This window comes from Dermacentor albipictus, chromosome 4 (assembly GCF_038994185.2).
Source record: "Dermacentor albipictus isolate Rhodes 1998 colony chromosome 4, USDA_Dalb.pri_finalv2, whole genome shotgun sequence".
Lineage (NCBI taxonomy): Eukaryota > Metazoa > Arthropoda > Arachnida > Ixodida > Ixodidae > Dermacentor > Dermacentor albipictus.
In genome coordinates, this window is record NC_091824.1 from 6168677 (window position 1) to 6193579 (window position 24903).

The 24903-nt window shown below is 44.6% G+C and overlaps 1 protein-coding gene across 1 annotated transcript in view; it reads right to left on the reverse strand.

Annotated features, from left to right (window-relative positions):
• The window catches only part of LOC139059024 (collagen alpha-1(II) chain-like), a 1291347-nt gene that overhangs the window by 811311 nt on the left and 455133 nt on the right, over window positions 1-24903 (reverse strand). Inside the window, exons 13-14 of the mRNA XM_070536814.1 lie at window positions 24295-24348; window positions 22071-22115 (exon numbers count right to left, since the gene is read on the reverse strand). Coding sequence (XP_070392915.1) covers window positions 22071-22115; window positions 24295-24348 — 99 coding nt within the window. The remainder of the gene's footprint in view (window positions 1-22070; window positions 22116-24294; window positions 24349-24903) is intronic.

Here is a 24903-nt window from a genome sequence, read left to right on the forward strand (position 1 = left end):
CGTTTAAACTTTAGTACGTGGGTTGTTAGCGTTTTGTTTGCGTAACCGCGATTGGCCAAAGTAATCTTAAAACAGCGTACGTTCGGAACAGATTATTTGTTAGCGTTTGTATCGCGATATGAGAATTTGCTGCCGTGATGGCTGGTCGCACTGCTGAATTTCACCACGCATGTATTGAAGGCTGGTATCATCATCATCATCATCATCATCAGCCTGGTTACGCCCACTGCAGGGCAAAGGCCTCTCCCATATTTCTCCAACAACCCCGGTCATGTACTAATTGTGGCCATGCCGTCCCTGCAAATTTCTTAATCTCATCCGCCGACCTAACTTTCTGCCGTCCCCTGCTACGCTTCCCTTCCCTTGGAATCCAGTCCGTAACCCTTAATGACCATCGGTTATCTTCCCTCCTCATTACATGTCCTGCCCATGCCCATTTCTTTTTCTTGATTTCAACTAAGATGTCATTACCTCGCGTTTGTTCCATCACCCAATCTGCTCTTTTCTTATCCCTTAACGTTACACCTATCATTCTTCTTTCCATAGCTCGTTGTGTCGTCCTCAATTTGAGTAGAATTCTTTTCGTAAGCCTCCAGGTTTCTGCCCGGTAGGTGAGTACTGGTAAGACACAGCTATTATACACTTTTCTCTTGAGGGATAATGGCAACCTGCTGTTCATGATCTGAGAATGCCTGCCAAACGCACCCCAGCCCATTCTTATTCTTCTGATTATTTCTGTCTCATGATCCGGATCCGCAGTCACAACCTGCCCTAAGTAGATGTATTCCCTTACGACTTCCAGTGCCTCACTGCCTATTGTAAACTGCTGTTCTCTTCCGAGACTGTTAAACATTAGTTTAGTTTTCTGCAGATTAATTTTTAGACCCACTCTTCTGCTTTGCCACTCCAGGTCAGTGAGCATGCATTGCAGTTGGTCCCCTGAGTTACTAAGCAAGGCAATTTCATCAGCGAATCGCAAGTTACTAAGGTATTCTCCAATAACTTTTATCCCCATTTCTTCCCAATCCAGGTCTCTGAATACCTCCTGTACACACGCTGTGAATAGCATTGGAGAGATCGTATCTCCCTGCCTGACGCCTTTCTTTATTGGGATTTTGTTGCTTTCTTTATGGAGGACTACGGTGGCTGTGGAGCCGCTATAGATATTTTTCAGTATTTTTACATATGGCTCGTCTACACCCTGATTCCGTAATGCCTCCATGACTGCTGAGGTTTCGACAGAATCAAATGCTTTCTCGTAATCAATGAAAGCTATATATAAGGGTTGGTTATATTCCGCACATTTCTCTATCACCTGATTGATAGTGTGAATATGATCTATTGTTGAGTAGCCTTTACGGAATCCTGCCTGGTCCTTTGCTTGACAGAAGTCTAACGTGTTCCTGATTCTATTTGCGATTACCTTAGTAAATACTTTGTAGGCAACGGACAGTAAGCTGATCGGTCTATAATTTTTCAAGTCTTTGGCATCCCCTTTCTTATGGATTAGGATTATGTTAGCGTTTTTCCAAGATTCCGGTACGCTCAACGTTATGAGGCATTGCGTATACAGGGTGGCCAGTTTCTCTAGAACAATCTGCCCACCATCCTTCAGTAAATCTGCTGTTAACTGATCTTCCCCAGCTGCCTTCCCCCTTTGCATATCTCCCAACGCTTTCTTTACTTCTTCCGGCGTTACCTGTGGGATTTCGAATTCCTCTAGACTATTTTCTCTTTCATTATCGTCATCGGTGGCACTGGCACTGTATAAATCTATATAGAACTGCTCAGCCACTTGTACTATCTCATCCATATTAGTAATGATATTGCCGGCTTTGTTTCTTAACGCATACATCTGATTCTTGCCAATTTCTAGTTTCTTCTTCACTGTTTTTAGGCTTCCTCCGTTCCTGAGAGCATGTTCAATTCTATCCATATTATACTTCCTTATGTCAGCTGTCTTACGCTTGTTGATTAACTTCGAAAGTTCTGCCAGTTCTATTCTAGCAGTAGGGTTAGAGGCTTTCATACATTGGCGTTTCTTGATGAGATCTTTCGTCTCCTGCGATAGTTTACTGGTATCCTGCCTAACGGAGTTACCACCCACTTCCATTGCACACTCCTTAATGATATCCACAAGATTGTCGTTCATTGCTTCAACCCTAAGGTCCTCTTCCTGAGTTAAAGCCGAATACCTGTTCTGAAGCTTGATCTGGAATTCCTCTATTTTCCCTCTTACCGCTAACTCATTGATCGGCTTCTTATGTACCAGTTTCTTCCGTTCCCTTCTCAGGTCTAGGCTAATTCGAGTTCTTACCATCCTGTGGTCACTGCAGCGCACCTTGCCGAGCACGTCCACATCTTGTGTGATGCCTGGGTTAGCGCAGAGTATGAAGTCTAGTTCATTTCTAGTCTCGCCGTTCGGGCCCCTCCACGTCCACTTTCGCCTATCCCGCTTGCGGAAGAAGGTATTCATTATCCTCATATTATTCTGTTCCGCAAACTCTACTAATAACTCCCCCCTGATATTCCTAGTGCCTATGCCATATTCCCCACTGCCTTGTCTCCAGCCTGCTTTTTGCCTACCTTGGCATTAAAGTCACCCATTAGTATAGTGTATTTAGTTTTCACTCTACCCATCGCCGATTCTACGTCTTCATAGAAGCTTTCGACTTCCTAGTCATCATCACTGGATGTAGGGGCGTAGACCTGTACAATCTTCATTTTGTACCTCCCATTAGGTTTCACAACAATACCTGCCACCCTCTCGTTAATGCTATAGAATTCCTGTATGTTACCAGCTATATTCTTATGAAAGAGGAATCCGACGCCTAGTTCCCTTCTCTCTGCTAAGTCCCGGTAGCACAGGACGTGCCCGCTTTTTAGCACTGTATATGCTTCTTTTGGCCTCCTAACTTCACTGAGCCCTATTATATCCCATTTACTGCCCTCTAATTCCTCCAATAGCACTGCTATACTCGCCTCACTAGATAACGTTCTAGCGTTAAACGTTGCCAGGTTCATATTCCAATGGCGGCCTGTCCGGAGCCAGTGATTCTTAGCACCCTCTGCAGCGTCGCAGGTCTGACCGCCGCCGTGGTCAGTTTGCTTCGCAGCTGCTGGGGACTGAGGGCCGGGGTTTGATTGTGATGTTCATATAGGAGGTTGTGGCCAAGTACTGCACCAGGGTGGCCAATCCTGCTCTGGTGAGGGAGTGCGTTACCGGTTCTGGTCACCGGGATCGGGCCACACTCCAGGCCTGTTTATGCAATTTTATCAACATGCGTTTTTTTTTAATCCGGTGGAAAATTGCCGGCACCGGGATTCGAACCACGGACCTCTTGCACGCGAGGCGGGTGTTCTACCGCTACGCCACCGCTGCGTCCCCAGGCTGGTATAGTTTTTGACAAGTGCCGTGCGCTTTGTAGTAATGACAACAACTGTGGGCGACTTCTTAGACTTCTGCTTATGTGCACGTGAACGGGTGCATTCAAGTATGGTGTTAGTAGAGTAAGGTGTCAACTCCACGTCTCAGCTCTAACGTCGAAACGTGTGCACTGAATATCTCGTTCGCGTGTGGTCACATTTTTTTATTATGAAAGTTTGTCAAAGTTCACTTTCGCGCGCTCGTAGTGATTAGCGGTGGCGCTAAAGCTTCGTCTGGCATTGGCGTTTTGTATGTGTACGATCGCAGTAGCAATCGTAAGAACTGCGTTGGGATGGATTAACTGAATTGCCTTTATATATTTATTTCAATACTCTGAGTATCACGTGGGGCGTTACAAAGTGGAGGGGGACTCTATACAATAAGTGGAAATCGTGGTTTTGAAGCATGTTGTAACAGCTTGTCGCTGTCCTTAGAATGAAGGAATAAGCGCGCGAGGTGCATTTGCGACGTGGAATACAGATGTAGGCATCTGTATCACGACAGGAGCACTTGCACGTGATGGTTAATTGGCTGGCTGCACTTCTGATCTTTGCGACGCTAGTCTTTATGGATAATATACTTAACAGGGATAGGCGGGCTAGTTGGTGGTCGATATTGGAATGCATCATGTAAGCGCGCAAACAACAAGGGACAAAGAAGGAAACACACAAGACAGGCGCGGAACTTCAACGGCAGTTCAACTGAAACTGAAGTTCCGCGACTGTCTTGTGTGTTTCCTTCTTTGTCTCTTGTTTGCGCGGTTACATGAAGGATGATATACTCATGCCACAAAGCGCCATGTCAATTTGCGTGTGGTCGGATGCATGCTATTTTGATAAGAAGAATATTAGGTCTCAGCCTCCTCTAACGATCAAAATACTTACGCACCTGGTCGCATTGTTTTGTGTAAGTAATGGCGAACATTGTCTATCTTTATTGACTGCTAAATTTGTGTCACGCGTCCGCCCTGACTGATTAACCGGGTCTTTTGAGCTTCGTCTGCCGTTTGAGTTTTCTTTGCGCAACCGCTATTGCGAGAGCGATTGGAAAAGGGGGTAAGGTTAAAACAACTAAACGCTTGTGAGCATTTGTATCGTGATCGCAGCACTTCCAGCACATGATGGTTGGCCGGTGACGCTAATGAAATTTCCAACGCGTTTCTGTAAAACAGTGCCATACACGTTCGTTTTTGGAAATAACGAAACTGTTGGGCTACTTGTGAACTGCTGCTTATTTACGCATTGTCCGATGCATGGTAGTATGATTGTGAAGTCAAGCTTTTAAGTCTCAGCTGTCCGTTACGATTGCAACGTTTACACTACTTCTTAGAATATTGCTCGTTCGCAAGCTGTCATATACTTATTAATGGGGAACGTTTGTCTCTGTTGACTGTTATTGAAATTTCTGTCACACGACTTCGCCAGTTAAGCATGTCGCCTAAGCTTCCTCTGCTGTTTGAGTTTCCTTTGCGTGGCCGAGAAATTGCGAGAGCAGTCGTAAAACAACGTAAGGTTGGCATAACTAACCTTGGTTGGTATAACTAAACATTCGTAAGTACTTGTATCGCGATCCGAGTGCCTCTGCACGTGATGGTTGGGCGGCCGCGCTGCTGAAGTCTCACGTTACTTTTAGGCAGGTATATTGCTAGTGCCGAAGAATGCCGTACACTTGCATTTCAGGAGATAACGAAACATTTGGGCAATTGCGAAAATGCTGCTCATTTAACGTTCTCGGGTGCATGTTGGCATGATGGTGAGGTCAAGCTTACGTCTCAGCTGTCTGTAACGACCCAAAGGTTTGCGCTCATTAGACTATTGCTCCTTTGCGATTATTCTGTCTTTAGTAATGGAGCCCCGGCCACGGCGCCCACATTTCGATGGGGGCGAAATGCGAAAACGTCCGTGTATTTGGATTTAGGTGCACGTTAAGAATCCTGAATGGTCCAAATTATTCCGGAATCACCCACTATGGCGAGTCTGATAATCAGATCGTGTTTTTGGCGCGTAAAACCTAATAATCTTATTTTTTTCGTGAAGGAAAAAGTTTGTCTCTGTTGACGGGTAAATTTCTGTTCAGTGATTTACCGTGTCGCTTAAGCTTCGTCTGCCGTTTGAGTTTTCATTGCGTAACCACGATTGCAAGAGCGAGCGTAAAACCGCGGAAGGGCCGAATAACGGAACTATTGTGGGCAGTTGTATTTCGCTGGCAGCACCTCTCTCACAGTGCATCTGACCAACCGTGCTGCTTCAGTTTTCTTTCCTCTCGCATTTTCTATCAATTGGTCCGGCGTATGTGCTAAGTGTGTGCAACAAACTGGACAAGAATACGAGTCTGTTGTAACCCCATAGTGTCGTTGTATTCTTAGTGAAGCTCTCTGTCGACATTTGCCTGATTTTTTCATTATGTTGATCGAAATTGTAGGGACACTCCTGAGGAAATTCCGCTGATGCAAATGTGCGCCGCGGTGGGTTGTGGCTTCGTGAGCAGCTTTTCCCGCGCAGCTGTAGTGTCGAAGGCCGCGTAAACTTGGCTCTGGAAACGCATTCTAGTTGGAAGCAGCAAAAAGCGATCGTTTGTCACTGCTGCTTTGCTTCATTACGCCAGCGCTCGTACGGCGAGCTTACTGTCAGTGAGATGTGTTCATGTTTGGCTGCGCGTGCTACACCAAGTGTGTTAATATAATAAGGAAGCGAAGGTTTACTGTAATGCACACTGGCAATGACAAGCACAGTCACCTAATTATAGCTCTCTGGTAACTTGCTGTCAAAATCACTGCGTCGGCTTTCGGGCGAAATTGCGACACTTTTTACTGCTATGAGCTCGTTTGAGAAAGATATGCTGTCGTGAGACTAGGAGAATTCCTTTTATCTTTGCACAGAGATAAAATTGTTAGCATTGCCATTTGTGGGGCGTGCTAATACACTGAAATAGAAAGCATATTTAGCACCAAAAAAGAAAGACAGAAGGTTGGTCTCGTCTGCCTTCTGCCTTTGTTCACTGGTGCTAAATCTGCTTTCAGTTTAATGTATTACAACTTCTTTTCTGATGGCAGTAGCTCAGCAAGTTCGTATAAAGCCAAGAGGAGCCGAAGTTGCTGTCAGAAACGGCAGATTGCTGTTGAAAGTGAAGCTTATTAACATGCACGTGGTGGATAGTAATTTTCGCACATATTTCTAACATGTTTTCTTGCATGCTTTACAGCCACGCTGTGTTCCTGCCATGGGCCTGGTGTCACTTTGGGTCGACATCATTTTTCGTTGATGATCAGCACAAAAACAAGCCCATAGAAATCTGCTTTATTAGTACCTCTGATCTTAGCAGTGCACTCTCATGCTTGTGACCACTGCAGCTGATGCTGCAGGATGTCTAGTAAATTGTGCAGCATACCCGTGATCTCTTCTGTTCTGTATCTGCAACCATGGATGAAACGCTGCAGCCAGAGAATGGTAACCTTCATATGGGCCGACGTACTTGTAAACTCTGGGTTATTTTTTCTCGCTGTGACTGTTGAAGCAAGTCCACAGAAATTCCCCACTAAATTTCTTTGTACATGTTAGCTGCACTGTAATTGTCTGCGATGGCTGATGCCAGCCTGAAGCAAACCTTAGTAAAATGTTTAGTTGCAAAATACCAGTGATCTTTTCAGAAGCATATTTACCGGCTGGCATTGAAGAACAGCCACGCTCTGCCTCTGTTAACTTCCATAAGACTGTCGGATATCCGTGAATATTTAAGATGAACTTGTGTTTGTGTGTAACAGCTGAAGGAAGCCCCTCAAATCCTCTGTTACCTATTGGTACAGGTGAATTCGTACAATGCATTTTTGTGTCGATGACTGCTGAACGATCATGCTGCAAGCCTTTAGCTAATTGTGTAATCACCAAGGTACCTATGACGGCTTCAGCAATATATGGCGGCAACCACGGTAAGGTCCCATTCAGCTTCTGTTTACTTGCTTAGACGCCTTCGAGCCTGTGAACACCTAGGGTGAAATTGTGTCTGTCACCACTCAAGTACAGCAAGTATCTTTGTAACCTCTACTACCAGGGAAATAAATCAATTAGGTTTTGCGCTGGAGTAAGTGTCTTGTAACTGCTTTTGTACCTGTGAACTATCCAGTAATTTTCCTGTCTGCAAATGCTTAAGTGATGTGTTGGTAATTTTATTAATGCGTAGTGTATCTATCAAATCTTTAATTTTACTCTGTGCCACTGCTGTAGCAGGCCCACAGAAAGTTTAGTGTAGGCTTCCTTCATGGCTAATATAGCTGCGACCTTTCCAGCATATATTGCATTTATGTGCCTGCGACCGCTGAAGTGAGCCAGCCTGTAGGAGCAGGGGCATAGCCAGGGGAGGGGGGGGGGCTTATTGGGCTTCAGCACCCCCCCCCCCCAGAAATGTTTTCGTGCTGTCTATGCACCGGTGACCACAGCAACCCCAGCTGGCGGAAATCATTCTGTATTTCCTCTAGAATGTATTTTTCACGCTGAAAAAGATATTTCATCGCTAACAATGCGAACTCGGGCAGAATTTTAGGGCAGCGACCATGTACTGGGAGTCACATAACGTAAGCAGCCCCATCCAAGTAGGTAGCATTAAGGGCGTTTTGATGGCGAGCGTGCTCGTCGCGGCATCTCGCGGAGGTCGCGCAATATACTGAGCGTGTGGATTTCACTCCCGAAACTTAATGGCTATAAAGTACTTATAAACTTTTGATGTGAAAGGCGCATTGACATTTCCAAAGTTGTGCATTAGATTTTCAATTCCGGAACTTCGCGGCTTTAATGTTGTTATAAGCATTTCACGCCAAAGGTGCATTGACTCTTCTAAAGTCTTACATCGGATCATACAACGATGCAAGCCAAATCTACACACTGTCAGACAAGTTGACAAAGCACGCAGTGAGGTCCGAAGAGACGAAGGGTTGTGGTGGTCCATTTGTGCCATCATGTCACACACAAAAAAATATGAAATTTTTTTTCGCCACCGCCAAAGAATCCATGTCGAGGCACTAAAGCCAGCCAAGGTAACTACGTTCTCATTTATTTTTTCTACTACGGCTTTTACTCGCGAGGACAAGTTGAACCTCTTCAATTTTCTTGTTCTCGCTACCCACGGGCTGTCAGAGCCAGCAAGAGCACATGCGTTTTTCTCGTGTTGCCCCGACCACCGCGCGGTGCATTTCGGTGCGCGTTCAGTTTTATCTGGCAGACTGGATTTTCGCCTGGCAATGTTTTGGACGCTTTTTGGCTAGCGGACGAGAAAATAAAACAATAGTCAATCGCCGCCATCACTTTGGGGACTCGACGGATTGCACAGCGTTTGCTTGAGCGCAACCTCTACGGAAAATCTTGTCTCGTCGCTGTAGGATGCCGAGCAGTATGCCCATGGTTCTCAGTGGACCGAGCATCTCACGTTTTCTATGATATTCCTTCGGCAGCCACATTAGGTGCCCAAAGTAGGTATCCGATTGTGGCCAACATACTTTCCTTTTCGTTTTTTTCATTTCGGTGCCCCCTCACCACAAAAGGCAAAAAATACATTGTTGCGGCGCGGTGAATTGTCGCATGGTGAAATTTCGATTTTGTTGCTTCTTCTTTTGCGGAAAGTAATAGGCCACGGGACGCTTCAGTTGCTAGATACTCTTATTATATTATTGCGAATGCAATTATATGGACACTCCAGGCGCATTCTTGACATCACGGTCGCCCTCATGTTTCGTATAAAGTCCAAGGGCGATAACATCGTGACCGCGGGCCTCATGCTGTATGTGCGAGAGAAAGCGTAGGGGAGCGCGAGGTGGCTGGAGGGTGGAATGGGTGAGCGGACAATGGTGGCTCATTCTTGTGTGCGCAAGGGAGAAAAGCGGGGAGCAAGCACGCCGCCTTCCGTAGGGGGAGTGGATCAGGGGGAGTACATGGAATGGAGGTGGGTCTGGGATTCTGTGAATCTCTGATTGTGCAACATGTTTGTGTGTCTTGTTTCACAAATTATATGCACTGACTTTATCTTGGATACGCAGATTTGTTGGATACTTATCATCATCATCATCAGCCTGGTTACACCCACTGCTGGGCAAAGGCGTCTCCCATACATCTACAACTACCCCGGTCATGTACTAATTATGGCCATGTTGTACCTGCAAACTTAATCTCATCCGCCCACCTAACTTTCTGCCACCCTCTGCTACGCTTCCCTTCCGTTGGAACCCAGTCCGTAACCCTTAATGACCACTGGTTATCTTCCCTCCTGATTACATATCCTGCCCATGCCCATTCCTTTTTCGTGATTTCAACTAAGATGTCATCACCTCGCGTTTGTTGCCTCACCCAATCTGCTAATTTCTTACCCCTTAACGTTACACCCGTCATTCTTCTTTCCAAAGCTCGTTGCGTCGTCCACAATTTAATTAGAACCTTTTCGTAAGCCTCCAGGTTCCTGCCCCGTAAGTGAGTACTGGTAAGACACAGCTGATATACACATTTCTCTAGAGGGATAATGGCAACCTGCTGTTCATGATCTGAGAATGCCTAATAAACGCACCCCTGCCCATTCTTATTCTGATTATTTCAGTCCCATGATCCCAATCTGCAGTCAAAACCTGTCCTAAGTAGATATATTCCTTACCACTTCCAGTGCCTCGCTACCTATCGTAAACTGCTATTCTCTTCCGATACTGTCAAACATTACTTTAGTTTTCGGCACATTATTTTTGGACCCATCCTTCTGCTTTGCCTCTCCAGGTCAGTGACCACGCATTGCAGTTCGTCCCTTGAGTTACTAAGCAACGCAGTATCATCACCAAATCGCAAGTTATTAAGGTAATCTCCTTTAACTCTTATCCCCAATTCTTCCCAATCCAGGTCTCTGTATACCTCCTGTAAACACACTGTGTTTACAGGAGGTATACAGGAGGTATACAGACCTTAGCATTGGAGAGATGGCATCTCCCTGTCTGACCCGTTTCTTTTTTGGGGTTTTGTTGCTTTCTTTATGGAGGACTACGTTGACTTTGGAGACGGTATAGATATCTTCCAGTATTTTTACATACCGCTCGTCTACACCCTGATTCCGTAATGCCTCGATGACAGCTGAGGTTTCCACTGAATCAAAGGCTTTCTCGTAATCAATGAAAGCTATATATAAGGGTTGGTTATATTCCGCACATTTCTCTATCACCTGTTTGATAGTGTGATTGTGGTCTATTGTTGAGTAGCCTTTACTGAATCCTGCCTGGTCCTTTAGTTGACGGAAGCCTAAGGTGTTCCTGATTCTATTTGCAATTACCTTAGTAGATACTTTGTAGGCAACGGACAGTAAGCTGATCGGTCTATAATTCTTCAATTCTTTGGCACCCCGTTTCTTATTGATTAGGATTATGTTAGCGTTCTTACAAGATACCGGTACGCTCGAAGACATAAGGCATTGCGTATACAGGGTGGTCAGTTTTTCAAGAACAATCTGGCTATCATCCTTCAACAAATCTGCTGTTGGTTGATCCTCCCCAGCTGCCTTCCCCATTTCCATACCTCCCAAGGTTTTCTTTACTTCTTCCGGTGTTACTTGTGGGATTTCCAATTCCTCTAGACAACTCTCTTCCATTATCGACGTAGGTGCCACTGGCACTGTATAAATCTCTATAGAACACCTCAACCGTTTGAATGATCTCATCCATGTTAGCAATGATATCGCCGGCTTTGTGTCTTAACGCATACATCTCATTCTTGGCTAGTCCTAGTTTCTTCTTCACTGCTTTTAGGCTTCCTCTGTTCCTGAGAGCATGTACAATTCTATCCATATTATACTTCCTTATGTCAGCAGTCTTACGCTTGTGTTCTGCCAGTTTTATTCTAGCTGTAGGGTTAGAGGCTTTCTTACATTGGCGTTTCTTGATCAGATCTTTCGTCTCATGCGATAGCTTACTGGCATCCTGTCTAACGGAGTTACCAGCGACTTCTATTGCGCACTTCTTAATGATGCCCGTAAGATTGTCAATCATATTTTCAACACTAAGTTCCTCTTCCTGAGTTAAACACCTGAGCCAAATACCTGTTCTGTAGCTTGAACCGGCATTCCTCCATTTTACCTCTTATCGTTGACCCATCGATTGGCTTCTTATGTACCAGTTTCTTCCGTTCCCTCCTCAAGTCTAGGCTGATTCGGGTTCTTACCATCCTAAGGTCACTGCAGCGCACCTTGCCGGGCACGTCCACATCTTGTATGAGGCGAGGGTTAGCGCAGAGTATAAGGTCTATTTCATTTGTATTCTCGCAATTCGGGCTCCTCCACGTCCACTTTCGGCTATCCCGCTTGCGGAAGGAGGTATTCTTTATACGCATATTATTCTGTTCTGCAAAGTCTACTAATAACTCTCCCCTGCTATTCCTAGTGCCTCTGTCAGATTCCCCCACGGCCTTGTTGCCAGCCTGGTTCTTGCCTACCTTGGCATTGAAGTCGCCCATCAGTATATTGTATTTTGTTTTGACTTTACCCATCTTCGATTACAGGTCTTCATAGAAGCTTTCGACTTCCTGGTCATCATGACTGGATGTAGGGGCGTAGACCTGTACGACCTTCAATTTGTACCTCTTATTAAGTTTCACAAGAATACCTGCCACCCTCTTGTTAATGCTATAAAATTCCTGTATGTTACCAGCTATATCCTTATTAATCAAGAATCCGACTCCTAGTTCTCGTCTCTCCGCTACGCCCTGGTGGCACCGGACGTGCGTGCTTTTCAGCACTTTATATGCTTCTTTCTTCCTCCTAACTTCACTGAGCCCTATTATATCCCATTTATTGCCCTCTAATTCCTCCAATAGCACTGCTAGGCTCTGCTCAATAGATAACGTTCTAGCGTTAAACTTTGCCAGGTTCAGATTCCAATGGCGGCCTGCCTGGCGGCCTGTCCTTACACGTTTATTTAAATATCTTGTGGCAAGGTACTCTGCATACTGTGGGCTTCTGACCCGTGTGCTCTTGGGACAAATGAACGACAACACCGTAGCGCAAACGATCACAAGGTCATTAATTGCACCTTTCATCGACTAATACCTGCTAGAAGAGTTGCTATCGAGAAAACATGCCGATGGGCGCACGACAAATCTAGTCCAGCTCACCACTACCGGATAACAAGTGAATGTGTTCGCCCCATGCTGGATACCAACGCCTGGTCGTGCGCGAGTGCGGTCACGCGAACGGTGGCGTGTTCAAATGATAGTATTCATCCATTCCGGGGCACGCTCCGCGAGACGGTGTTGCAGAAGCATGGATCGGCGCACCCGCAGAACATCCGCGCCGCTTGCCGAAACCGAGTGAAAGTGAAAGAGGAAGAGCCTTCTCCTTGTTGCGCCCAAGTAACCCCGCCATTAGGTGGCGTTAGCTAGCAACACTCGTGCCATATCTCGCAATGCGCTTCAACCACACCGACGGCCGCGGGCACCAGGCCACGCGGCGAAGCCGGCGCACAGGAGATGGAGGTTATGCGGGAAAACAACACATCAGGGGACGCAAGACAGTCGCGCATCCCCAAAATGCATACAGTGAAATTTCTTTCCACTTGCACTTTTTTGCCCTTTATCAAGCTTTATCATCGCATTTGTATTTTCCTTTGTACCTTCGCATTTCTAATGTATGAGGGCGAGTCAGATGAATGTGAGCCTACCCACGCCGTGCAGTAATGGTTTGGTTTTACGCTTATCGTCTGCCGCCATAGGCACTTGCCAATAACCAGAGCGCAAATCGAGGGAGGCAAAGAACTCTGCACCTTGTAAGTAGTCTAGGGCGTCGTTGATCCGCTGCAACGGATAAACATCCTTTCGGGTTATCTTGTCTGGGCGTCGGTAATCCGTGCAAAAGCGGATCGAGCGAACCTCCTTTTTATCTAAAACAACTGGCGATGCCCATGGGCGGTCGGACGGTTCAATGACACCATGCTTGAGCATGTCACCTAATTGCTCATCAATGACGTGTCGTGCTGTCGACGATACGCGGTATGGTTGCTGCCTTAGCGGTGAGTGAGAACCGGTGTCAATCTGGCGACCTACAGTTGTCGTTCGGACGATAGAAGTGCTATGGCTGTCAAATGCAGAGAAAATTTCTCGAGGAGACTGAGAAGGTCATGGCGTTGCGTGAGTTTTAAGGCCTTGTCAATCACGTGGCTGAAAACGTCGTCAGGCGATGCGGCCGTTACGGGACTACAGTAGAGCGTGTTGACCTCTGGCAATCCAATAGGAAGTTCCAGCGTGTTAATGGTGTAGTAAGGTTGCACAGTGCCGAGAAATTCACCCCGAAGCAACGTAATCGGGAATGGGAAGTGGTTGTGTCAGTACGGAGCAACGTAATCGGGAATGGAAAGTGGTTGTGTCAGTACGGAGCGGTCCAGGCAATTGGAAGCATCGGCAAACGTTAATCGTTTTCTTCAAATCGTGCAGATTTCGGGGCCAATTCGCTGCTGGTCGTACAGTCGAAAAACGACCAGCTGTTTCATCCGATCAGCTACATCAGCCTTCATCTTCAACATTGCCACCATGGTGGCTACCGACTGCGCCTGCGTCATGGAATGGCGCTCTGATCGTCAAATCATGGACGCCCCCTCCCATCAGCTATAAACGGAGCTGTAACAAGTGCGGAATTTGTCATTACGGAGCGGTCCAGGCAATTGGAAGCATCGACAAACGTTAATCGTTTTCTTCAAATCGTGCAGGTAAATCAACTTCGATCTTTTCATAATAACCCACCAGAAGTGCCCGGATCGCTTCGTGACTGCTCTTTTAGCGCGTTTTTTTTTTTTACTGCCTGTCCAGTGCGAATTGCCTTTGATAATGATGGACAAGCCACCGACTACAATTAAGGAATTGGCAAAGTTGCTTACTGATCTATCAGGCAAGGTTGACTCGCATGGATCTACTCTGAGAGATGAGATGCAGCAGATAAGGGAATCCCTTCATTTCTTGAACTCTCACTTTGAAAGTTTCAAGGCAGCAATTGATGCTACGAAGAAAGAACAAGCGTTGCTAAAAAAGAAAATAATGAACTACGAAGTAAGCTTGAAAGCACCCGCTATGAAGTAATCGAGCTGAAGCAACATACACGACAACAAAATTTGGAAATCAAGGGTCTTCCCTTAAAACGAAACGAAAACCTCGTCGAAGTATTGACATCTGTTTGTCAAAAGCATGACATTTCTGTTACTGAAACAGACTTTGATGTGATTCATCGTGTTCCCAGTAAAGATAAGGATCGACCAATTGTTGTATTTAAGTGCATGTCTCGTTCTATTCGAGAACGCATAAATAAAGGTTTCAAAAAGAAAAAGATAAGCCCACAGGACTTTGGATACGATGGCTCAGCGAATGTGTACATTAACAAGCACCTCTGCCCCGAAATGAAAACAATATTAGGGAAAGCTATCACCAGGGAAAAGACAAACAACTGGAAATTTGTCTGGGTAGCAAACGGAAAAATTCTCGCCCGAAAGGCTGAGAATGCACGGGTTGTCAATATTCGTAATGATAACGACCTATCACTTATTTGTTAGTTTTTTGCATTACCATGGCTACCATAGTTCAGTCTGCTAATGACTTCCTGAACAGTTCCTCCTGTTATACTTTAATTCATTGTAATGTGCGTAGCTTGCTAAAAAATATTGACAATCTTTGCTCTCTTCTGTCATTACATAATTTCCTGTTTTATGTTATTGCTACCTCCGAAACATGGCTGCGTTCAAACGAACTGTGCCATAAACCCGGATATGCATTCTTCTCCACTCCTCGAAGTACTGGAACTAGGGGTGGCGGCGTTGCACTATTTGTGAGGTCTTCAATATCATGCTCAGTCGTTAAAGAGTACTCTTACTCATACGCGAATGAATTTGATATGCTTGTTGTGAATTCTCAATGCTTCGTTGCAGCGGTAATTTATCGTGCTCCTAACAAGAACAAATCAGCTTTCATGCAACATTTTGAACATTTATTAGATTATTTAACCAATTTAAATAAACGAATAATAATATGTGGGGACTTTAATATTGATGCTATAAAGGAACATGACAGCGATTATTTTAATCTTGTTACATCTAATGGGTTCCATAATGTCATTAAAACCCCTACACGTATAACCTCACTGACATCCACACTGATCGATCATATATTGTGCAACTTTACCACCAATTCAAGCTGGTGTAATGTTTATGATTCGGCTGTAACAGATCACTCTGCTGCTGCCATCTTTTTTCATCGATCCACTCATTCTCAGGGTCATTCTCATATTTCTGAACGAGTTAACTATCCAGTATAACGTGAATGCCTCTGCTCTTTAACTATATCTGCGCAGAAAAATTCAAATCGGCAATTTGACAGTTTCAGCAAAGCCTTCTGTGATGCATTAGCGCAATCGTCAAGCATCTTCGAAAAAAGATATTACAGCACTCCTATCTGTCCGTGGATGACAAAAAGACTGCTAAAATTAATTAAAGATAGAGATTTTTCGCACACTAAAGTAAAGTCACATAGGGGTAACAAATATTACGAACGAAAATTTCGTATAGCTCGAAATTTAGTAACTAGTGCTATACGTATTCGTAAAACAGAGTATTACACAAATTTAATAGTCCGTAATTCTGGTAATTCAAAGGCTACATGGCGCATTATCAACTCGGTAATTAAAGGGACACTAAAGGGAAAAATGATTTCTTCTGCATCAGTAAATTACCGTTCTACAATACCAAAAACACCACTCTTACAACGATAAGACGTTTGGTAAGCCAGAAAAAGCGCAACAACGAAATACAGGTGGCGACGCCTACTTAAGTTCCCGCATCTGGGGGCTGTGACGTCTTGGATTTTGGTGGCATCTTCTAGGGCCTACCAATTATATATAGCGGTACAGATTGACTACATTGTGTTCTAAAGGAACCAAATATTAAACATGGCAAGTTTCGGGAAGCTTTATTCAGCCAACGTGGCCCAAATGCGAAAACATAGTTTGGAATCCCTGACGTCACGCTGACGTACAGGCGCTGGGTTTTCGGCGCGAAATTCAAATACTGATACTTGGAACTTCATTTTCTCATCTAATAATCAAACTATCTTTTTGAAATGACTGCCTGCAGGGTTCTCAAACAATGCTGCATTAGTCTATACTTATTTATTGTTTCGCTTTAGTGTCCGTTTAAGCCATCGGTTACAGAATATACAATGCCAGTCTTGAAAATCTTAGGAATATCTATGGAATCCTTAGTCTCGTCGTTTAACTCGTACTTCTGTACGATTGGCCAAGCAATACCTAATAATGTACCTCTTCTCTCGTGCATTACTTACCCAGAAATGACGACAAACTCATTTGGTTTTGTGGACATTACAGCGGAGGAGATAGTGTCCGTAGTTAACGGCATGCCATTCAAACATTCTACTGGTCACGATGGAATATCCACAGTGGCCTTAAAGCATTGTATTGATATACTGTGCATGCAATTGTAAAAAATATTGAATCTCTCTTCCTATAGTGCTACCTATCCAGATTTACTAAAGATCGCTAAGGTTATTCCAATTTACTAAAATGGGGACCATAACTTATTAGAAAACTACCGTCCTATATCCGTCTTAAGTTGCTTAAACACCGTCTTTGAAAAACTTATCGCCCTACGAATCACTTCATTTCTTGAACGTGAATCCATTTTATCAATTTGCCAGCATGGTTTTTGAGCTAAAACATCGACAAGCACAGCGGTATTAGCTCGGCCTGACTACATAAATTCTAACTTGAACAACAACAAAAGTGTCCTAGGCATATTTCTAAATGTGAGAGGAAAGCGTTTGACACTGTGGATCATGACATACTGCTAAATAAGTTAGAATGCTATGGTTTCCGCGGTCTAACTCTTCAATTTTTCCGCAGCTATCTCAATAACAGAAAACAACTAGTTTCCATTGCAGATACCACATCCGACGTTTCTGACATTGTTACAGGGGTCCCACAAGGCTCAGTACTAGGGCCAATACTTTTTTCTTTATTTGTAAATGATCTTCCTGATACCTTAGAAAACTTCTCTGCTGTGATGTGTGCCGACGACACTGTTCTATTTTGTGCGCTAGACTCCTTGGACAAAACATATCAAGTGGCTAATAATGAACTTCGGAGTGTTAACCAGTGGTTCGCGTCAAATAAGCTTACTCTGAATATCAAGAAAACTAAATATATTATCTTTACTTCTTCGTGGAAAGCACCACTAAAAGACTGTCATTCGCTTTCCATAAATCATAATTGCCTTGAGCGGGTGAGTTCAATTCTATACTTGGGTGTCACACTAGAGGAGCATCTTCATTGGAAGCCTCACATTGCACTGCTGTGCAAAAAGTTGAGCAAGGCTTGTTTTATGCTGTATAAATGCCGTTATTACTTCGACCCTACCACTCTGAGGACAATTTACTTTAGCATATTCCATAGCCATCTATCCTACTGTATTGCATCTTGGGGTAATACGTACGTTTCATATGTTGAACCTATCATACTTCTTCAGAAAAGGGCCTTGCGATTTATGACTTCTCCGGAATACAATGCTAAATCAATGCCGCTGTTTCAAAGTTTAAATATACTGCCTTTTAATTTATTACTGAATCTTAAAACTATATTGCATACTCATAACAGCATAACCACTAACTGTCCTTTGAGTGTATCAAATGTTTTACATTCCAGAAGCAATACACGCAGCGCACTTAAGGGAAATTTTCTGTTGCCAAAAATGCACAATGTATATGGAAGGCGAAGGTTAAACAACACTGGAGCACTCCTATGGAACAGCTTACCAAGAGAAGTAAAACAAGCAAAATGTTTCTCAGTATCAGTGAAATACCATCATCACTCATTACTATTATCTGCATAGTTTTCATCTGGATTGTGTACACATGTTTACTTTTTTCACTTGCAGTGTATTATTTACTACATGCAAATTCCTTTCTGTAGGTTTCTCGTAGCTATCACACGTACCCTGCCTTGTGTTTTAAATCAATATTTTTGTATATATGACTTATTTATACTTCTTCGTATTGATGTTAAGATTGTGAATTAATAACTAGCATGGATACCAACTAGCCTTGAGCAAGGGATCCAGATGTCCTGTACAAACTTTCCTGTGTAATTTCCTATTTTGAATAAACCTCAATTTCAAAAGTTGTTTCAACGTTTCAAATGTGTACAGGAAGGTGAGTCGCACAAGCTGGAAGGCCAAGCAGCGCAGTTGGAGGTGGTTAGAGGTGGCGATGAACAAAAGCAGTGGAAGGTGTGAAGAGCACGGTAGAGTCGGAGGCAACGGAACAAAATACAGGTGCCAGAACGGATGTGTGCGGAGGTATTTGGATGTCGTCAGTGAGGGACAACTTGGTGAAAGAAAGCGAAACGTCATCAGATATGCCAAGCGAAGAGAAGGCGACTTCTACACGCGTGCAATCAATGATAGTTCGGTGATGGGAGAGAAAGTCCCAACCCAAAATAATATCGTGGGAACAGTGGGCAAGAACGAAGAACCCGACTGCGTAGAGCACTCCTTGAATTTCAAGTCTGGCGGTACACGCAGCCACCGGCTGTACGTGCTGTGTTTTGGCCGTGCGGAGTAAAGGACCGAAAAAGGCGTCGTGACTTTTCGTATTGAGCGCCGTAGTTTTTCGGTAATCATCAGATATTGCGGCAACAGTGCCAATGAGGGCAAGGACAGAGATACCTTCAACAGCGACATCAATAACGTTGGGCGGCGAAAGAAGAGGGCTTGAGTGTTCCGACGATGACGCCGTTCTTGCCTCGGGAACTGCGCGACTACGTTTTTCTTGTTAGTGGTAGAGGGACGTCGACGCATCGGGGAGAGGGAGCGACGACGAGTAAAAGGAGGGCGGTGGTCGGAAACTGGGCGAAGGCTTGGGCGGGGAAGGGGTAAATCGCGGTCTGGAGCGTGAGACAATGGAAGGTCGTGCGCGGCTGTGCGTGGGTCGTCATGTGGATGAAGTGGATGGCGACGGCACAGGCGTGCAGCGTGTCCGGGAATTCCGCACGAATAGCAAATGGGCCGATTATCCGCTGTGCACCAGGGATTAATTATTAGATGGGCTGGAAGTCGTGGTGGTGTGGGGGTAAAAAAAGCATAGGCATCGGAGGTGGAGCCCGGAAGTTCGGCAGTCGTGCTCATGCGACGGCGTCGGAGTAAGACAATGGGGCGTTGAGTTGAGACGCCCGTTCCAGAGGAAGGACCTCGGCCACTTGTTCTATAACATGTCGTAAGGTCGGACTAGAGGACGAACTTGAGCCCGGCGGGTTAAAGATGAGGGAGAGCTGGCGAGCAACTTCTTCCCGGACGAATGCCTTTGTCTGCGAGAGGAGAGTGGAATCTGGAAAAGGAGAGGTCAAGCCGGACAACGATTCTTGATGGGGAACAGCACGGCGGTTGAGGATGCGTTGACGGCGGAGCTCGTCATAGCTTTGGCACAGTTCAGTAACTTGGGCATCAGTAGAGGGGCTCTTTGAAATGAGCATCTAAAATGCGTCCTCGTCGATACCCTTCATGATATGCTTGATTTTATTTCCGTCAGTCGTGGATGCATCGACGCGTTTAAAGAGATCGATGACATTTTCGAAGTAGCTGGTGAAGGTCTCACCAGGCTGCTGAGACCGAGACTGTAGATGCGGTTCGGCACGAAGCTTTTGAAAAGCAGAGTGGCCGAACACCTCGCTGAACTTTGTCTTGAAGACCGTCTAGCTTGGGACTTCACTTTCGTAGTTCCGAAACAACAAGTGGGCAACTCCGGTGAGGTAAAAAGGGACGGTTGTCAATTTTGTGATGTCATCCCATTTGGTGTTCACACTGACGCGTTCGTCCGATGAGAGCCAGTCATCCACGTCATGGTCGTCAGTGCCGCTGAAGATGGGTATGGTCCCACTGACGGAGTGTGCCGAGGCATACAGAGGACTGGGGAGGAGGTGGTGGTAAGCTCGTGGCGCTTTCGGTAGTCATGATGGCAGGGCGAGTCCGGCTACGCAACTCCAGGATTACAGGACAGCCAGCAAACCTACTGCAAATATGACAAGGAAGTCCGACACGGCTGTGGGCGACACGAAGGGCGCCGACTTGAAGACACAACAGCGTACGCTTAGCCAGTCACACAAGGAACATCGTCTAGCCCGAGCCCCACTTCAGTAGCACTGGTGATCCGGCTGCGGAGTTCTCCACGGCACACTTCTTCGTCTTCTTTACAAAGCATACAATAGCTGTTTGTTTCTATATAGAACCACTTAACTACCCTCAACTAATTTCGTTAATGCCTAATGAAGTTGTGACGCCTTTAGTATAACTTGTGTTAGTGTGTGTAAATAATAATTATGGCCTAGAGAAAGGCCCTGGTAAGTTAATATGGCTAACATATCTCGACTGCTCAGCAAAATTTTGCTTTGATGTGCCTGCAACCACGAAAGTGAGCGCACAGCAAGCTTCATGGTAACTTCCGTAATGGCCCAACCGCGAATTCCTAAATTTTCTTGCTACTCGAAGGGCACTTGTAAATAGTTTATTTCATGCAAACTTTTACAAACCATGGTGCATAATAAATAACTCTTAATAGCTGAGCTTGTATGATGAAATTTTATGTGTTTGCATTGATTCGCTTTACTGCGAACTAATGAGTATACCTGAGAGTTGCACTTGCAATACTCCTGCAACTGTTTTCATGAAATCAATGCTTTATTTTTACTGAGATAGTCAAATTATTCAGCAGCAAATAGAACTTAGTTCTGTAGCTTCGTTCCTGGTAGCCCAAAAATTAGAGCTTGCATGTCGATATGTCTTGATTTAATGCAGTTTTATCAAGTTTTATGTTATACCTATAGCAGAGAATTATGTCCACAATGTTTAGCTGCACTGCAGCCTTCTTCGTCATGATTTCAGATGAGGTGGGCAGTATTCTTGGCCTGTCTCCTCGTGCTTAAGAATTTACATGACAAAATGTTTCGTCCCCTTATTGGACTGCTGGGATGGAACTTCAAGAGCCATGCAGTTCCTTTTAATCATTGCCCTAGAGGCCAACACAAAAGCAGGCCAAGCTTTGTTAACGGTATTTAAAATGCAACGAGCCTCCTGCACCATAAGGCACATTATGAGGAACGTCCGTGTTATGTTTATTTATGATCATTATTAATCTCCTGTGAATATTCTAAATTCACAACCAAATGTAACACAAATGTCTTTTGGACGATAGGTAACACATGTCCCAGAAGCGTCCTACACCCCGAAAAAATGTCCGTAGGATATACCCTGAAATATACAATAAGAATCATCCATATTTAGACATCTCTTGGACGTCCGAATATTCCATTATGACGTTCGTGGGACGTTTCTATAAACATCAATTCGCGTGCATGGGACGATCCCATGGACATCTAAGAATAATCCCACACCCACATACGTCCTAGGGACGTTCTAATGTCCTGCTTCGGATATCTGCTGGACATATGTTGGACGTTGCTGGTCAAATGGGAGGTTAATGACAGCGGGTACAGCAGATTGCTGATTTTCTGCAGATGATCTTCTGCGAAATTTGGCAACAGTGCCCAGCGTTGCTATAAAACGTGACCGGAAGAGATATCAAAATATTTCCAAAGTACTCACGATAGGTCCAGGTTGCCCTTGTCGTCCTGGCGCTCCGTTTGACCCCTGAGATAAAAATAAGAACAAAATGAGTGAAGTGAAAACTGTCGCCGCAAAAGACTCCGTGTCAAACGATCTATAGCAATGCATACCGACATAAATAACGGAGAACTAAAACTCCCATATCGCTACTATCATAATCAATTTTCTTTTATTTATTTCAACATAATACGAGCCAAGCAGACGGGGAGCCAATAGCCAGTAATAAATTAAAATGACAGATCAACGTTGTGCGTGATGACAAAAAATAAGGCAATACAATATCTAATGTATCAATGTATATATATATATATATATATATATATATATATATATATATATATATATATATATATATATATATATATATATATATATATAGAGAGAGAGAGAGAGAGAAAGTTCACCTTCGTAAACTTACACAATGTTAATCCGACCTAAAATTAAATACACATCAGCTATCTGGCATCCTTGTAAATATCGAATTATTAACAAAATGGAAGGCCTTCAAATCTGTGGTTTCGCTTCATCTTCTCTGAATACCGACTTTTCCCAACTGTCACCGCTTTAAAAAATCTTGCCCGCTTATCAATTTTCCATAAACTTTATATATGTACCCTCACGTCCCTCCATCACGACTTTTTCCTGCAACAAGGAGCTATCTCTTCTCACCAGGAGCATCCTAAGAAAGTTGAACGGACAATGTACCCCTCACAACGCTGCGCTGAATTTTTCATACCGCGCGCATTAAAGAATTGGTAACAGTTGGCATCACAATCTATTTAAACAATTTACATCGGGAATCCTCGCTCATGACAATGTACGTGCATCCAGCCTTTATTCCACAGTTTTTTTCTTCTCGTACTGCATTTATTTTTCCTATACGGACATTTTATATTGCCCTATTCACCCAAAAAGCCGGCGTCTGTAGCAGGGAAAGGGCGCCTAAATTCCCATTGGCTGCGACTCCACGTCATGTGCGTGCCTCGACAGAGCAGAGTGCACGAAGGGGAAACACCTGCTGCCGCGCCAGGTGTGCGCGAGGGGAGGAGGGCTTCGCCGCGACGCCAGGTCACCCTCGCTTTCACAAGCGTGTGTTACCCGCGTATTCCCTGTCCGCTCAAGCTCTCGCCTGCGTCACGTTCTCCTCGGCAACCACTATAAAGAAATTATCGTACAAGAAAGCAGAAATAATTTGAAAGGAAGAACGTTAGGAGTAGTGAGTTTCGAGCCTACGAGCCCACTCTCCGTAGCTGAGTGTTACGCACTGGACTAGGCCAGTGCACTCCTAGGCCGGCGCACTCTGCTTTATCACATCATCCTAGTTGGGCCGAAATTTCCGTTGCCCAGCCAGGCGTGACGAAAGTGGTGATGTCAAAATCACTGCGACTTACTCCGGAGCGCGCCCGTTAGATACTATAGCAGTCGAGCAAGTTAGTACGACGTCGGGGGGTTGTAGCGCACAGTCCATGTGGTATCCAGGAGGCGTTTGCCAAGCGTCTCAACGCGATCACTTGCCCGCGACGAGTTCACAGCTCGAAGAACCGCTCAGCGGCATTCAGTTGGACAGTAATGCTGTCGCTTTCACAACTCACAAGTGCTTAGGTGTCTTCGCATTTTCAATTGCCTAGTTTTCATTTCTATGTCTTTTTTGTATTTATCACTTCTTTTCAATTCACTTTATACTACTGATCTGTCCTGTGTTCGTTACCGAACTTTGTAGCGTTGTTTGACAAAGTTCATTATCCTTTTTTCATTAAGATCCAATACCTCGAGTTACTAGGTTTGTGCGTTGTTCATGTTCATATATATCTAGATATGTAAGTAATACTTATATTCATTATTGTACCCATACTACTGTATGATGTTTTTTATAAATTTGGTGTACGCCTGCACTTCTAAATTTGTTAATTATCGCTTGCTTGGAATCAGATTCAAAGTACTGCACCTTTATTTGTACCCGCCATCCCCATGTGATACACTCAATCGAAGTGCCTTTAGGAGGAGGAGGAGGATTAAACTTTATTAAAGTGCCTTTAGGGTCTACTTGAATAAATATATTGGTAAATATGGCTTTATCACACACAAAAATAAAGATTGACAACATCTGTTTATGTTTCAAGAGATCCTAATCTTGCAATATGGTATATAAGGTTTGGAACTTGAAAATTTATTTGTAAATTCGCTTCCGCGTGTAAACACTTACTTTTTCACCTGGAAGACCTTGATCGCCTTTAGCACCGTCAAGGCCTGGAAACCCCTAGAAGAAAACGAAGGTTTCATACAATGTAAAGAATTGTAACGAGCCGAGCTTTCGTTGACTCAATCGACAGGTATGTTCAATGTGGCACTTCGATAAGTTGATTTATTCTTGGGCTTAAGAATTCTAAATCCACACTCGAACTCTCCGAGATACAGCGTTTCCCACTTTACTGACATAAAGCGCCGAGACCGAACCCTCGGCCTCACGAGGACTGCAGCCGCGCAGCAGGCGTGACGGCCCAACGAAGGTGATTTTCTAAAAGTAATACTCGGGTACTTGCTCCACAACTCGCCGGGGCGGCCTATAGTGGCGACGGCGTTGCGCTGGGAAGCACAAGATTGCGGGAACAAACCCTGGCCGCCGCATTTTGGTGGGCATGGTATGCAAGAAACGCCCGTGTGCATGGCGAAAACCTCAGGTGTTTACAATTATCTATGGGATGATGATCAGATCGGTATTTCGCACGAAAGCCCCAGAATTGTACTTTCTTTAAACTCTGCTGTGCGATAGATAGTGTATTGGTAATTTTTACGAACGATTCTTTTAACAGTC